At 41.5% G+C, this 16,141-nt stretch overlaps 4 protein-coding genes across 7 annotated transcripts; 2 read left to right on the plus strand and 2 right to left on the minus strand.

The window, feature by feature from the left end:
• Positions 1-1,162: 1,162 nt before the first annotated feature.
• Positions 1,163-2,151, minus strand: LOC143423197 (uncharacterized). The gene is made up of 3 exons (XM_076894343.1): positions 1,931-2,151; positions 1,589-1,800; positions 1,163-1,517 (listed from the first exon to the last, which is right to left on the minus strand). The coding sequence occupies exons 1-3, from the start codon at positions 2,021-2,023 to the stop codon at positions 1,181-1,183; spliced, it is 642 nt and encodes a 213-aa protein (XP_076750458.1). The 5' UTR covers positions 2,024-2,151; the 3' UTR covers positions 1,163-1,180.
• A 1,354-nt stretch (positions 2,152-3,505) lies between these two features.
• On the plus strand, positions 3,506-6,746 carry LOC143426896 (sodium-dependent nutrient amino acid transporter 1). Of its 2 annotated transcripts, none has more exons than XM_076901840.1 (9): positions 3,506-3,615; positions 4,142-4,279; positions 4,397-4,637; positions 4,829-5,072; positions 5,175-5,549; positions 5,620-5,986; positions 6,056-6,332; positions 6,417-6,511; positions 6,588-6,746. In XM_076901840.1, the coding sequence occupies exons 2-9, from the start codon at positions 4,175-4,177 to the stop codon at positions 6,723-6,725; spliced, it is 1,842 nt and encodes a 613-aa protein (XP_076757955.1). In that variant the 5' UTR covers positions 3,506-3,615; positions 4,142-4,174; the 3' UTR covers positions 6,726-6,746. The 2 variants fall into 2 exon arrangements, with proteins under 2 accessions (XP_076757955.1, XP_076757146.1); XM_076901031.1 differs by lacking the exon at positions 3,506-3,615 and adding an exon at positions 3,920-4,055.
• Positions 6,747-7,948: 1,202 nt separating this feature from the next.
• LOC143426140 (sodium-dependent nutrient amino acid transporter 1) lies at positions 7,949-11,415 on the plus strand. Of its 2 annotated transcripts, none has more exons than XM_076899346.1 (10): positions 7,949-8,088; positions 8,907-8,990; positions 9,060-9,333; positions 9,414-9,630; positions 9,692-10,063; positions 10,137-10,503; positions 10,612-10,711; positions 10,782-10,958; positions 11,047-11,144; positions 11,215-11,415. In XM_076899346.1, exons 1-10 carry the CDS (start codon positions 8,074-8,076, stop codon positions 11,353-11,355), a joined length of 1,845 nt encoding a protein of 614 aa, XP_076755461.1. In that variant the 5' UTR covers positions 7,949-8,073; the 3' UTR covers positions 11,356-11,415. The 2 variants fall into 2 exon arrangements, with proteins under 2 accessions (XP_076755461.1, XP_076755470.1); XM_076899355.1 differs by having other exon boundaries at positions 8,072-8,088; positions 9,091-9,333.
• Positions 11,416-11,616: 201 nt separating this feature from the next.
• Positions 11,617-15,581, minus strand: LOC143426536 (sodium-dependent nutrient amino acid transporter 1). Of its 2 annotated transcripts, XM_076900076.1 has the most exons (9): positions 15,301-15,581; positions 14,059-14,428; positions 13,685-13,934; positions 13,045-13,419; positions 12,783-12,972; positions 12,471-12,647; positions 12,242-12,341; positions 11,897-12,168; positions 11,617-11,821 (listed from the first exon to the last, which is right to left on the minus strand). In XM_076900076.1, exons 1-9 carry the CDS (start codon positions 15,313-15,315, stop codon positions 11,642-11,644), a joined length of 1,929 nt encoding a protein of 642 aa, XP_076756191.1. In that variant the 5' UTR covers positions 15,316-15,581; the 3' UTR covers positions 11,617-11,641. The 2 variants fall into 2 exon arrangements, with proteins under 2 accessions (XP_076756191.1, XP_076756202.1); XM_076900087.1 differs by lacking the exon at positions 15,301-15,581 and having other exon boundaries at positions 14,087-14,408.
• Positions 15,582-16,141: the final 560 nt, after the last annotated feature.

The raw sequence follows: 16,141 nt of genomic DNA on the forward strand, positions 1-16,141 counted from the left end.
TCGTGGATCGATGAGCGCAGGCTCGGTCATTATTTCGCGACGTACACCTTTCTCATTCACTAGACATCGCGCTGGAGTAATTAAGGGATCATGATGAACTACGTAGTTACACAGCTTGTATTAATAGAGCGGTATCTTTACGAGTTATCGAGCAATAAAGTTAACAATTAAGGGAATAATCCTTTAAGTATTTAGAATGGATTGTTACTTTGTGACACGTGTCGTTTCGCGTCGTTTCGTCAATTTCGTGGTATGCTACGCCAAATCTAAGGTTTCAATATATTTTGTTATTGGTCGATCGAATTTTTTCTAATCCATGTATTTGTTTGTTTAACAATGTAGGTTCCATTTATTTACTTCAGCTTCGTAATCTATATACCGTTGATACGTTAACGGGATCAAATGTTTGGGTAATAAAATCGTACACTGTTTTTATGACCCACGATTTAAGAAACGCAATATGTTCCGGTTTTTTACCCGATAGGCCTTTATTTATTTATCGATAACGCGTCGAACGAGAAGTAATAATTTATATTACTTGTTGATAAAAAAAACTGCGTGGTCCGGGCGTAAAAATCAACTGTATTTATTCACAGAAATATGCAATTGCGATAATATACGTAGACGATAGAAAATTTCGCGTAGAGGAGACGAACCTTTGTAAAATGATTCGTCTCCAAAAAGAAAAGAAGGTGTTAAAATTCCCTATGAATAAAAGACATTTTACAAACTTACGCTATTGGACAATATCAACGTTGACTCAAAATAAAATAGTTCAAAAAATCTTTGTAAAACAGCATCGAACCGAGTGACTCACCGTTCACTCGAGATAAATCGTAAATCATAGCGAAGAAGAGAAAAAGGACGCTAAGGAGACATGCGAAAGATAAATAACGAGCTGGAAAACGGTCGAGATGTTTTCTAACAAACGTACAAGGTCGAGAAATTGTTAACAGACAGCTAGTTCGCACAATCGTTTGCTTGGAAATTCACATCGACTGATTCATTACCTGCGAGCCTTTGATAACGTCCAACGGTTATTAATTGTTCGGAATGTTAAACAACGGGCTCGACTCAAGCCCGCAGGATAGCCGTTTGCGATTCTCTACGATTAATTTTCCTACCGTTTAAATGCGAATTTTCAACGAGCACCACATCTCGAAATTAACACCGTTTTACGTTATATCGGGTATTTCCCATAGACGTGTCCGCTTCTCGTCCGTCTGATCAACCATTTCTGCGTGTTCCTTACAAATACTTTGTTGGTGGTTTGAGTGCTTTGCGAGTTCTGCGGTTGCACCGTGCCCAGACCGAAAATCGATTTTTTCGGGATCTGCGTTACCCTTTTCTCGTTGGACGTCCTCACTCGAGAGACGTCCTCGTCCGAGTAATTCCGCTTTGGAATTCTTCCTCGCGAGCAGATCGAGTCGCCGCAAGCGTGAAAGTAGCCTGTTGCTCCGGAAGTTGTGCTCGACACGCGAAAAGGGCGATCCTGCTGCGGACGATCCACGGTGACTCTGTAAGATTTACAAAATTTGTAGAATTTCGTTAGCTTCGAATCGTGCAACTCGTGCATCTCATAACTAACGTTTCTATGCCCGCAGACGCGTAAAGACGATCCTCGTTCTTCTCACATTTCGACGTGAGCACCACGAGAACGAAGAGAACGACGCAGATGATCGAGAACGCTACGACGTCGGTAGCTATGTTCCTAAACGTTAAGCTACGGAGCTTCGTATCCTGGTCAACGAAATCGTCGTTGCTCGTGGCCATCCAGAAGAATTTGTACAGGATTAGATCCTGAGGAACGAACGCTGGTGATTTCTCTTACGAATTTTAGTCGAATATCGCATAGTTCTCTCTGTCGGACCGATTGATCATCGTCTCGTTTCCGTCGTCACGTAACGAGAAGGTTAATCGCGCGTCCTACCCGTAAGTAGATGGAAATCTGATGGACAATCAACCGCACGAGATAGCAAATGTCGCTCAGATTGTCCATTATTGATCGCCAGTGGTTGATCATCGTCGACGCGGATCGATCATTCACGATTGCTCTTACGAAGGATCAGGTGGAAATTTGTAAAACCATCGTTCGCCGGAAAAATCTCACATCGCTCTGTCGGCTGACCAGAATTTGACAAAAGCTCCGCGATTCAAAAGCCTCGCTGTCAATTGTCGTAAAAATCGATATACGCGTCGAGATAAGTACCTTTGATAATATCGCGTGATTAGCGAAAGAAATATGCATCATTTTGAAATTGACCCTCTCAGCGCATCGAGCAATGGATTCGTTATCGATTTCTCTATATAAGAATTTTTCTATGGAATGATAAAGTTTATATGTTTCTTCCGGGAAGAAATTCTGCGCGATACGACAGTGTTAATCCTTTAATCAGGAAGCAGGTTTATTTAACGCGTGACGTACGGGAAATTGCGATTAAAACTCGGTTTCGTTTCCTGTGCGTCACTTAAAATAATGAAAAATGAAATGACATGCGGAAATGTATGATTATTATGTCGAAATTAGGAATTACCCTGCTTTGCTTCGATACGAAACACTGAAAATGGTTGAGAACAAAAGTTACTCGTTTTTATAGTAGAGATTTACGGTTGTTAAAGATATAAAATGATAAGAATAACGACAAGAAATTTAAAATGTTACAGAGTTTTGTGTTAGTAAAAAGTAGCACTGTCTCTCGCTAATCTGAAATGTCAATTCACGTTTATTGCACATCAGAAGGTAGTTATCTGTAGCCGATTCACATCTTCTGCGAACAGAGAGACATTCTACATACCATTTTTGCCGATAAAATCGTGTTTTTCTCTATAACTAAAAGTTTTTCTCTCTCAAATAAGATGTTTTTCTCTTGTGTAACAGTTTGTTTTTTGTTAAAATTTATAGCTGCAGTTGCCGCAAATTAAAAAAGCATCGGTTCAAGATCGGCTCATGCTGACAATGAGAGTTTTTATGGTTTTATTGTTTTGACCTGTTCTCATTTGAATTGATAAAAGCATGCGTCGATTATACTTTATTATTTGCGAGACTTCCTTCGAGATGTAGAAACGATATATATATAATATGACTTCAATTAAATATAATGTCCTCTAATTACAAATTTTTCTCTAAAAAATCCGTTTCTTTTCGATTATGGCAGTTCCACGAACGCAGGGACTAAAGAGTAAGGAAAACAACGAAATGTTTGACGCATAGAAGGAAAACGGTAGATCGTAAAAATCAATACACGTTAATTTCGTCTGCATCCGTTTCAGAGAAGTTACCTCGCATTTTATTTAAGAAAAATGTTCAGCTCGATGCGAAAAGGGTTAAAGGAAAAAGGAAATTAAAAATGCTAATTAGAATGGGTGAAAAAAAATGGATCGAACAACGACATAGGAATTTTTCCAAATAAATTCGCGTTTCACCCCGTGGAACGCCGGAAATCTCTTATTAACGACGTACTCGTATCTTTGCCATTATCTATCCGCAGATTCAGCAGACTTACCAGAACGTGTATATATTCCCGGCAATTAGCGACGCGTGCTGGTATCGGCGTCGTGCATAGAAATGAATTTCGAGCCACGGAGGAGAACGTCTAGGCCTTACGTATCTAATCGGTGCGCGCGTGTTGTTAAAACTCAGCTTTCGTCTAAGTCTCGTTCGTTACGGTGGTCTCGATGATCGAACATCCTCGGACAAGTTGCGGACGAGTATCGCGTTTGTCATCGATGGTGGACAGTCGACATTGAATAGATAGTATAAGGACACGAGATGCCTCGATTAACGCGCAATTAACAATTCGATCATTTCGCGACTGATTCTCGAGGACTTTTTTTCCCTTCTCGGTGAAACATCTCGCTCGCGCGCGATGATATGATTCGATGAAGTGGATCGTCGAGAAAAGTGGTTCGTCTTGATGACGATGTAGTTTTCTGGTATCTCGAACAGTGACATTGGTTTGGAATAATTATTTGGTGTTGCAACGAATGAAGTTCCTCGAGTGACATTGTCCTGGGATTTTTCAATAGACATGGAGAAATTTGGGAACGGAACTTATGTGAGATACTTTGGTGTAAATCAGAACTCAGTGTATAGATCGAAAGTCGATGACAAGCTTTTGGATAACAAATATAATGTTTGCAGACGCGAAATGACTACACGAACGAGGCGTTTCAAATGGAAGATGTCCACGACGAACGAAGAGGGAATAACGTTGGCGATATCGAGAAATCGCAAGGGGATTCCGAGGTGCAACAGAAAACCGCAGGAAATGACTCCTCGGTACATTATCTATTTTATATTTTACAGTTCTCATTCATTATTTAGTTGGATATCGTGCGCGAAGCGTCAGCGAAACGATAAAATATGTTCAGCTGCATTTACGTGTTTCCTTTATAGAAAGAGGCATGGGGAGGGAAGCTAGAATTTTTAATGGCATGCATCGCCACTTCGGTGGGCCTTGGGAACGTGTGGAGGTTTCCGTTCACTGCCTATGAAAATGGAGGTGGTGCATTTTTAATACCCTATATAATCGTCCTGATATTCGTCGGGAAACCTTTCTATTATTTCGAGGCACTTCTCGGCCAATTCACCAATAAATCATGCGCGAAAACGTGGGCCATGGTGCCAGCAATGAAAGGTAATTAAAGATCTACTAACAATCTACTTTCGATCCTTCCTTTAACGCCACATAAATGGCAAATTTCTCACTGGTTTCAAGGCAAAATCACTCTTTTCTTTACGAACTTTCACAAAGTAATAGGATAATAAGATAAGACGAGATAACACGATTAAATCGAATGCAATAACAATCAGCAAGTGTCGTTTCAGGTTTAGGATACGGCCAAGCATTCGCAGCGCTCTGCGTTGTCTCTTACTATTGCTCTTTAATGAGTTTAACGCTCTACTATCTGGTAGGAAGTTTTCAATCTGAATTGCCTTGGTCTTTTTGCCGAGAAGAATGGCAGGATCAATGCGTCGATGCTGCGTCGAAGGACAACGACACGAATAAAATAACCGGTTCAGATGTAAATTATAATGTTACCCTTCGCAGCTCCGCAGAATTGTATTTCAGGTTCGTTGCTCGCTCGATTACGCTAGAAACATAGATCAAACATTCCTTTTACGCATATCTTTAACTGTCTCTTCTGAAACGTTCAATTGGATCACCTTTCAGGAAGATCGTGCTGAACGAGTACGACAGCATCGAAGATGGAATCGGACTACCCTCTTGGCAACTGACCATCTGCCTGTTTCTAAGCTGGGCGACCAATTTTGCTGTGCTTTACCGTGGCATACAAAGCACTGGGAAAGCGGTGTACTTTCTCGCGTTGTTTCCCTACGTTATCATGTTTGCGCTGTTGATCAGAGCAGTGACCCTTGAGGGTGCGATCGATGGTATCCTCTTCCTTATTACACCAGATTGGGAGAAACTCTGGCAACCAAACGTGTGGTACGCCGCGATCACCCAATGCTTCTTCTCTCTATCAGTTTGCTTCGGTCCTATCATCACGTACTCTTCGTTTAACAATTTCAGGCACAACGTTAGCAGGTGAGACTTCGTGAGACGTCGATGAATTCGAGTAACGATGGTAAACAACCGTAACTTCCGTTTGTTCCAGAGACGTGATGATAGTGACCACTTTGGACACTTTCACCAGCCTATTGGCAGGATGCACGATATTTGGTATCCTCGGAAATCTAGCCCACGCGCTGGGCACCACGGACATATCGCAAGTAGTACGAGGTGGCACGGGTTTGGCGTTCATCTCTTATCCTGAGGCTTTGTCCAGATTCGGAGTAGTTCCTCAACTATTCGCCGTTCTGTTTTTCGTGATGCTGTACGTGCTCAGCGTTGGTAGCTCGGTGGCACTTTGTGCCGCAATTTTCAGCATTCTCTGCGACCATTTTCCAAAAGTGAAACACTGGAAGTTGGTGCTCGCAGTCACTGTGTTCGGATTCTTTGTCAGCCTTGTTTATATCACCCCTGTGAGTATTATAAAATTCTCGAAGAAATATTTGAAAAATATAAGGATAATCGAATTTCGATTATTTAAGGGTGGCCAATGGCTTGTGACGTTGGTTGATTACTACGGCGGGACATTCGTGTCCATCATCGTCGGTGTCGTCGAAATGATAACAACTTTTTGGATTTACGGTTTGTCGAATTTCCTTAACGATATGGACTTCATGCTGGGCGGAAGACCGTCGATTTACTGGAGATTCTGTTGGGCTGTGATTACGCCGATGCTAATGATCGTTATTTTAATTTACACGATCGCCACGTACAAGCCGCCTACTTATGACAATGCAGCATTTCCTGCATACGCTCTTGGTCGGTACATTCGAATAAAATTTCAATAATTGATTGAGTTTCTCTCTTGTGAAAATAATTGGTTTACGATTAACGTTTTTATAGGTATCGGATGGTTTTTATTCTCTTTGGGAATTCTTCTGATCGTTGGTCATGTTTTACAGAAGCTCATACATCTAAGATCGTCATCTCTAATCGAAGTAAGTGATTCCTTAATAAAACACGGTAATAATCCGATCGAGGATCGAATAACGATATCCTTTTCGAATTATGCAGACTATCAAAGCAGCGTTCAGGCCATGCGAAGAAAAATGGGGACCCAAAGACCCCAAAATTCGCTTGGAATGGAAGGAATTCGTGGCTGATAAGAAGTTCCAGCATCGAGGCGGTTTCATCGAGACGTTCCTAAAGTAGAATTAAAATAATGGAAATTGTTATTGTATAAGCATTTAGTTATTGTAATAACACTCCTTTGTATCTCTCTCCTCTGTAAATTCCTTCAGAAAAGAAAGAAAGGAATTTATTAGTTGCACTGTCGTAGCCACACTGATTTAGATTGAAGTTACCAAAATTTTTTTCTTTTGTAAATATGCAAATATATACAACGAATTCGTATAAAGTTTGAAATAGACATGCGATTTCTTTAGACGTGTACATAATATACGTAACGAGATAAATATCTCAAATGTTGTATAGTAACAATGACGAAGAAAATTAATGGGAAAAGTTTGAAGATAAAGAGACTATCGTCCTATTCAAATGATGTATATACTTATACGCGTGTAAAAGTAAATCTGTGACGTCTAAACCAAGGACTCTCGATTCGAAGTGACCAACTGAACATGTTAAGAAAGTTGTTCAATTAACTGTTAGGACACCTCCTGTTTATTGCTTAACGGTACACGATCATTTTCCAAAGGAATGGAAAGAACGTCCGTTGCATAAAAATAGAGATCTATAATCGATTGCGGCGTTGGTCATGCTTGAAAAGATTCGTACGATTACCATTTAGAACGAGTCGATGTACGAAGAAAACGTCGAGACGCATTCCTCAGCCGCAATGCCAAGCGTAGAAAGTAAAATTGGTGCACTGTATCAGTTTTTCCACCGCTCGTGATTATTTCTCGAGTTCGAGATTGATACCTCCGGGGATTTTCAAGGCAGACGTTCATTTTCTAATCAACAGGTAACAGCAGGGATAGATACTCGGATACGATGTTGAAAATTGCGCGTGGTTTACATCGATGTGTTGGTAACTTAATCTTTATTACTAACTTCCATCAACGAAAGTGTTTATTTTAGCACGTGTCGGTGAATGTGTTCGAAACAGATCGCTGAAAGTTTGTTACATAGATACCGTGTTATTACAGTGGTATTACTATTGTTCGAAGATATCATGAATTGCGTTCTAACAAAATGGCGAGCATTTCTTTCACTTTTTTCTCACGGACGATAAATATTGTAGCGGGTGCGCGTGTGTCGGTTTGGCGAACGTAAATGTTGCCTTTTCCTTAGATAGAAAGATCCATCGTAGGGTATGTCGTAAAAGGAGATGTATGTATGTATAAACAGAGCGAAGATTATTTTTCAAGCGATGATAATAATAATGCTAGCTGTTATTTTCAAGATTTCTCACGGCGCAACGTTGAAGCGAGAGAACAAAGTCGTCGATCAGTCTTCCAAACGCTCTTGCCTTGCATAGGTCGTGCATAGATCACTGGGGAACAATTCGTACAGTGCAATCGTATATGCGCCAGCGATTATGCGTTGCGCAAAGGTTTGTATCCTTCATTCGATCGTAATCGTGCGAATCTCGTGGTAATTAGAGACGTTTCCGATTACTTGGATAATTTTTTCCGGAGGAATCGACGAAACGGTGGATGTTTCAGGGCAATAATTACTTCGTTCGCAAGTTCTTTCGAACAAATTGTAACTTGGACGTATTCTCCACGTGGATGTGTTTCTGGATTCGATTTTAAGTTTCGACGATACGTTTATTTAAAAATTAATTCGCAAACGATCGGTCGTTCGAAAAATTGACTGCCTTTTCTACTAGCTAATCTAAATTGCAGCTATAAACTCGAATTAGAAACGAGATTCGTTTATCTTAATGACGACGTTACCTATTTTTGCTAATCACTTCGACACGTGTCACACTTATCCACTGTTTGGACGTAATTAGCGTATTTTCCTCTACTTCTGAAAATATCTCTCGCCTTTACAATATTTACAAAATTCCTCAAATTATTGTCTTGTTTTATACACTTTATCTTCCTCTAGGAAATGGATTCGAGACGATTTTTCGCGTTCCAAGAGGCAGAGAGGAAAAATCATTTTCTTAATTGTAATTTATGCTTCCTCCGTTTGTTACGCTTTTTATGTCTCGACCGGTGGAAACGGAGATTGGACGATTGTCTCTTGCGAATTCCCGTCGACATCAGATCTATTGTAATCTGTTCGCAATTGCTGAAGTTAATTGCGTAGAGTTCAGAACGGGGAGAGACTCGTTACTCTCTTATGTAAACGAGAATCCAAGAAATTCGCTAACGTCGAGTTTAATCGCGAATCCTTCAGCCGTCTGCTTTCCGTTCACAGGTTAATTTTGCGAGTAACGACGACATCGAAGGCTCGTACAGGCTTTCCGTGATATCCGGGAACGAGAAGCCGCTGGAGAACGGGGTAAGTCTTTACTTATTCTACACTTGAAATTTCAATTCGATATCTACATATATATATTCATTTTGCAAGTCAACAGCTGTTAATCTCGAGGATGAAACAGGTAGAGCACAATGGGATAGCAAAGCGGAATTTTTAATGTCCTGCGTGGCGTTTTCTGTTGGCCTTGGTAACGTTTGGCGATTTCCTTACACCGCGTACGAAAATGGCGGTGGCGCGTTTCTGGTGCCGTACATCATCGTCTTGTTCATCGTTGGTAAACCAATCTACTACATGGAGATGATATTAGGACAATTCAGTAGCAGGTCCTGCGTTGAAGTCTGGTCCGTTTCCCCTGCTTTCAGAGGTACTGGTAGTTACCACAGTTCTGCTTTTACATCGTTGCAGAAGAGAGATCGAAAAGCACGAATCCTTCGACTGTTGCAGGGATCGGTTACGGTGTGACCATTTCCGTTTTCCTCGTGGTGACGTACTATTGCTCGCTGATGGCACTGACGGTGTATTATCTGCTGGCCAGCTTCCAATCGGTCCTCCCTTGGGCTTTCTGCTGGGACGAATGGGGAGACACCTGTTTCGATAGTAATTCTAGCAATAACGAAACAGCGAACGTTAGCAAAAGTAGCTCTGCTGACTTGTACTTTCGGTAGGTAGTCGAATGTCTACGTATTCTCTTTCTCGACAGTTTACTGGTTTTCCATTTTTAGTAAAGTGGTCCTTAATGAAGCTGGGATGCACGAAGGACTCGGAGTACCATCTTGGAAGCTAGTTCTCTCCTTGCTCACCAGCTGGATCTTCGTCTTCATAGTACTCAGTAACGGAGTGAAAAGCAGCGGTAAGGCTGCGTATTTCCTCGCCCTGTTCCCATACGTGATCATGATAAGCCTTTTGGTAAGAGCGGTTACGTTGGAAGGAGCGGTCGACGGTATTGTATTCCTGTTCAAGCCGACTTGGGAGAAAATCTTTGATCCTTCGGTCTGGTACGCGGCCGTGACGCAATCCTTCTTCTCCCTTGGAGTTTGTTTCGGTGCTGTTATCATGTACTCGTCTTACAATCGGTTCGATCACAACGTGTTGAGGTAATCGAGCAAGTTTTGTCTGCTTTGGAATGGTTAATCGATTAAAATTCTGATAACTAACGCATTTCTCCAGAGACTGCACGTTAGTAACCACTCTGGATCTAGGTACGAGTCTGATCGCAGGAACGACTATATTTGGAATTCTGGGCAATCTTGCCCATGAATCAGGCAAAGAGGACATAAGCACCGTGGTCCGTGCCGGAACAGGACTCGCCTTTATCTCGTATCCGGAAGCTCTTGCGAAATTCACCGTCGTTCCGCAACTTTTCGCAGTGCTCTTCTTCCTGATGTTGTTCATCCTGGGAATTGGTACCACTGTGGCCTTCACTGCGGTAATTAACAGCGTCATCAAAGACAAGTTCCCCCGGTTCCAAGACTGGCAGGTTTCCGGTGCTGTTTCTTTGGCTGGCTTTTTAGTTGGCATTGTATATTGCACACGAGTAAGTCTACCACGAATATTTTGATCTTGTTAACAATAACGATAAAGTTCTAAAGACAATATTGAGCTCTAAAAAAAATTCTTTTCATTTTGTGTCAATCTTTTTTAGGGAGGACAGTACATCTTGAATCTAGTAGACTATTTCGGTGGGACATTCATCATAGTGTTCCTAGCGTGCTTCGAAGTTATCGCTATTTCTTGGGTATACGGTAAATTGTCATTTATCTTTTGCACGAGTTCGCGAATACATCGTTTCAAATGATTATATTATATATACAGGCGTTGACAATTTTTTGGACGATACGGAATTTATGGTCGGTACAAGACCTTCGTGCTATTGGAGATTCTGCTGGTGTTTCTTAACCCCGTTGACTCTTTTTTCCATTCTGTTCTATTTCCTATCGGAGATGAGGCCTATCAAGTACAACGGCGAATATTACCCAACTTCCGCTTACGGTACGATAAATTCCATGCTTTTATTCAAGGAAGATACAAGATAACGTCTTACATAATGTCTCCTTTCAACCTGTAATTCCTATTGCAGTCGTTGGCTGGCTACTTTTAGGATTAGGAGTGATTCAACTTCCTATTTGGATGACGGTCGGCAGGTTTAGACAGAACAAAGAGGAATCTTGTTTGGATGTAAGGAAATGGAAGTACGGGTAGTAGAAAAATGTTAATTGTACGTTATTCTTGTATTTATATTTCGTAGATTCTCAAGTCGAGTTCCGATTGGGGTCCCAAGGATCCGATGAAGTATAAAGATTGGAAAGAGTTCAAAGATTCGAAGAGGATAGCCAGGTTGAACAGGAAAAAATCGCGGCTCGTTACATTCTTGATTGGAGACGATTAAATGGAATTGCGTGGAATTAACTGAATTGAAATTCAACGAGAATCGATCGTCGTTGACTTCTTTCACGGGTTCAGAGGATCTGCAATGGGAATAGCACAGTCGTTACAGCCTCTCAAGACATTGTACATTAGACAGAAATATTAAATAAATCAAAGTCTCATATGCCCCGATAATATTCACGCTTAAGAATTGCGACAAGTACAAATTACTCGAGGCAGAGATCTTCTTTATCTTAAATTTAAACATTGTTTCTTTGCACGAGGAGATATTATCTATTATACAACAGCTAGTACTCCCCTTTCGCGTCGTTTTTACGAATTAAGATGTACATTAATTGCTGCCACTTTGGCTCGGTTCTGACACTCCTCTCCTTTTCTTTCTCCTCCTTGAAGCGGAGCCAAGCTTTCCTATATTCACTTTCTCTGGGTCCCCATTGCGGTGCGGGTGCGAATGACTTTTTGAAATTCTACAAACAATTACAATTCGACGGACAGAAATGTTAAATTTGTAAATGATGTTTTATATATTGTACAGTGTGTACCTGTAACACAGGTAGATTTCTATTCCTTAGCATTTCCACGATCATCCAACAGGGTATTTGAGAAACACTGAAGCAAAGCAGAATTGTTCCTGCCACGTGAGCCGAGGTGGGATATTCTCTTCCGCCGTATTCCAATGGAGACAGAGTGGCGACGGTATAAAAGAAAATCGTGATCAAAATTAGTGGCGCCACGAGGAACCAACAGATCCTCCAGTAGCTGCTCATTTTCCTGCCCAGCATAAATTCTATATCGTCCAGAAAATTTTCTATCCCTGTCGACAAAGAAGTATTCACGCTACTTTGAAAAAAAGCAAGAGAAGAAATTAAAGAACAGAAAGTACAAACCATAGACCCATGTTAAAGCAGTGATCTCGAAGAAGGCCAAAATGAATACCACGAAGGACGTGCCATAGTAATCGACCAGAGCTAGTATAAATTGCCCACCCTGTGTGTCACGAATACTCCAATTAATAATTAAAAATATTCGACGTTCGAGAAAATCAGTAAGATAAGCGTCGAAATCGCTACGAATTTCAGAAGAGAAATGATTATGATGTAACTGTGAGGTACGTACCGGAGTGACGTAGATTATGCTAACAGCGAATCCCATTAAACAGACCGTGACAACGATTTTCCAGATTTCCACGTTTGGAAGCTTCTCTTTCAACGAACTTATTATACCTGAGACCATTCCTACGATGCTGCCCACGCCCAGAACGAACATCATTACGAAGAACAGCACCGCGAATAACTACTCAGGATTGCGAAAAATTTCCAAATTAATTTGCTATTCAAAATTTCGTCGATATATAATGCAATATTACAGAGATTAAACATAGCATGCAACTTTTCAGATGAACGTAAATCGCAGCATTAAATTGATTACCTGTGGCAGGACATTGAATTTCGCTATAGCGTCAGGATAGGAGATGAACGCGAGGCTAGCGCCGGATTTCACCACTTTGTCGATATCCTCTATGCCCATCTCATGGGCCAAATTCCCGAGGATCCCAAAAATTGTGCACCCCGCCATGAAGCTTGTCAAAGTGTCGAGACTAGTCACGATCATCGCGTCTCTGAAACAAGGGAGTCACCAAAGACTTGATCTGTAGTCTATTTATTAACAAGACGAATATTGGTAACGTTACCTGTAGATATTGTGCTTGAAGTCGTTGTGCGACGAATACGTGATGATGGAGCCAAAGCAGACGGAAAGAGAGAAGAAACATTGGGTCACAGCCGCGTACCAAACGGTTGGCTCCAATAGCTTCGACCATCGCGGTGTAACGAAGAACAGAATACCATTTCCAGCGCCATCCAATGTCACTGCTCTGATCAAAAGGCTGATAAGGATGACGTATGGAAAGATCGCGAGGAAATAGGAGGCCTTTCCGGAACTTTTCACTCCCCTGAACGTGATCAGAACAACGGAAAGCCAGCTGACGAGTAGACAGATGGTCAATTTCCAATCTGGCAGTCCGATCCCATCGTCGATGGTGTTCTTTTCTTGAAGAACCACTTTTCTGAAATTATCAGGCGAACGATCAATTTATTTCTCAGATTAAACGACGCGTATACTTTTTGAAAAATTAAATGTCAGTCAATCGTTTTACATCTCGCGTGTGTTTATCTGGTAATGATGTTAATAATTGTTTTAATATTCCCCCGTGTTATGTATTCCACGGTGAGTTACTTTTTGAAAACTATTCCTTCAGAGTTAGAACAAGAAATTCAGTTTTTCTAAACGCGATAGAGGATAAAGTAGTTTATTAGGAGAAAGTGATTTACAGAAAGTAAAGTTCCGCCGAACTTCTTCGTTGGCTCTTGACTAATTCATCGAACGTGCTGATATTGTTGCTATTATTACCATCGATCTTGTTACTAGAATCTATGCAATAATCACTCCACTCTTCCCTGCACCTCGCCCATGGTAATTCAGCGGAGAACGAGGCGACCAGAAAGAAAAGCGTGATGGCCATCAAGGAACTGTAATAAGTCATCAACGCCACGGTCGAGCAGAATTGGGACCATCCGACGCCTGAAACGATAAACTCTGGTAAGGGACCAAACGCCTTCTATAATACCTGGTATCAAAAATAAAAGGAGAGAATACGCCATTTCTCACTTTATAATCAACCTTAAACGAGAAATCATCGAATTACCAGCGAACGCGGGTGACACGCTCCAGACATTCAACGAGGAGTACGAAGAGAACTGTCCAATGATCATCTCCATGTAATAAAATGGTTTTCCAACGAGGAACAGGACGATGATGTAAGGTATTAAAAAAACACCACCGCCGTTCTCGTAAGCGGTGAAAGGGAACCTCCAGATGTTGCCAAAACCGATGGACATCGCTATGCAGGACATCAAGAACTCTAATCCGTTGTTCCAGGTGCTTCTCGTGTTCGTTTCCTTTGGTGGATCCAAGCATTCCGTGATCGATCGTCTCGGATCATCGCGTGGCTTGCGTTCGTCCGCCTCGTCCACGGCGAACGCCAGATTTCGATGACCGTTTCGTCCATCATCATCCTACGAAGCCCCCGTAAATTACCACTCGCACGCAATTAAACCGCCATCAGCGACGGTTTTATGTCCTAGATTACGACGAATTCAATTTTTACGCGTTTTATCGCGTGAGTCAAATCTCGCTATCGCGGTTGGTTCAATTTCAAAGCCGTTTTATCGCTCGCCGCAACTTTCGCGACGACCTCAATTGTAAATCAGAGAAGCTTTTACTATTCCATCGTTCCGGGAAAATTCTGTCCTAGTTTTCCATCGAATGATTCCCGTGACGTTACCTCTACTGGTTCGAGTGCGTTTTTGCCAGTTGGTAATCAAGAGAGGACTCGAAACGTTATTGTTTTTTGGAGAGGAGCGTGGAGGTAATCCGTGGATCTCGAACGAAGCCAAGACAAATACGACGAGCGATCAAACTTGAGAAAAATGGGCCACTCTGTGTACAAGTGTCTCGGTTAATAATTACCAGATTCAAGAACGATTCAACGTCCACACGTTTCTAAAGAATCACTACTCCATCGACTATAACTAAGTATAAAAAAAATCAAAATCCGTGAAACAGTTTTATTGCGTATCTGTGATTCGAGTCGCGATTAATTCGATCGATTTAATCGTCGAGTGTCGTCTGGACCGAGTCATCGAGTAACAGGTACGCTGACATCAACGTGAATTCAATTTATCTAGATCTGCATCGATAACGCTGCAACACAGAGGTTCTCGACATTTTTCATTGCATTCGTGGCACGCAATGGACAACACTTAATTAGCTTCGAGGGCGAACGTGCGTCTGCTGCAACGTTACACATTCCACCGTGCGACGAGACACGTAAACGGTTTTACGAAGGAACAATAAAAGAGGAAGAGAAACGCGATCGATCACTCACCATTCCTTCGTTCATTCGTCGCAGCAGGACGCGGATGACTCGTTAACCAGAAGACGACGAACGTTCCTCGTATGCGGAAGAAAACCCAGAAACGGACTTGGTCGTTCGCGATCTCCGTCGATCGACCGAGCGTCTCTCCTCTTATATTACGAAACGTGTGCCGATACTGCACCCCCGGCGGACACTGAAAAAACCTTAGACGATAAAGCGATCGTGATCTCAATTTAGATTATATTGCAGTTCCGTACACTTCATTTGATAACGGTGGATATCTTCTTTGCGCTATTCAGATTCGAAGACAGAGAAGTACGATTTGCTACTTTTTTCGCGCATTTTTCTAGAATTCTCAAGTTTGTTTAATTCTGTCGTAGGCATCGAGTTCCAGCAGTGTGTTCTGTGATCGAAAATAGATACCACTGATTCGTTCTCGATGTGATAAGTAGCTGCGAATGGTTTACATCGAACGAACGATTCATTTGCGATATGAATTTTGCAATACGTCGTAAATGGAATTTTTACTTTTAATTGCAGGCAATTACGATCTTTGTAATCGCAGCAACAATTATATTTTTTTATAGAACTTTTATTTAATCGAGGGAAACGTTGCTCGTTTCGAAATCGTAACTTTTCGTCTTTAAGAATCGCAACGATGATTATTAGAGAGTACTAAGAACAATTATTCGTGATAAGACAGTTAATGCCAGTATTGTTCACCATTGATACCGACGTTTACTGCTCTCTTCCGTTGTGTAACTCAATTTTGTGCACGATATTATTCGACACACCAGTATTTGCAAACGATGATTATTGGGTAGAACGATGTGAAGTTGGTGTTAAAAAT

The sequence above is a fragment of the Xylocopa sonorina genome, chromosome 1 (genome assembly GCF_050948175.1).
Source record: "Xylocopa sonorina isolate GNS202 chromosome 1, iyXylSono1_principal, whole genome shotgun sequence".
In the NCBI taxonomy this organism is placed as follows: domain Eukaryota; kingdom Metazoa; phylum Arthropoda; class Insecta; order Hymenoptera; family Apidae; genus Xylocopa; species Xylocopa sonorina.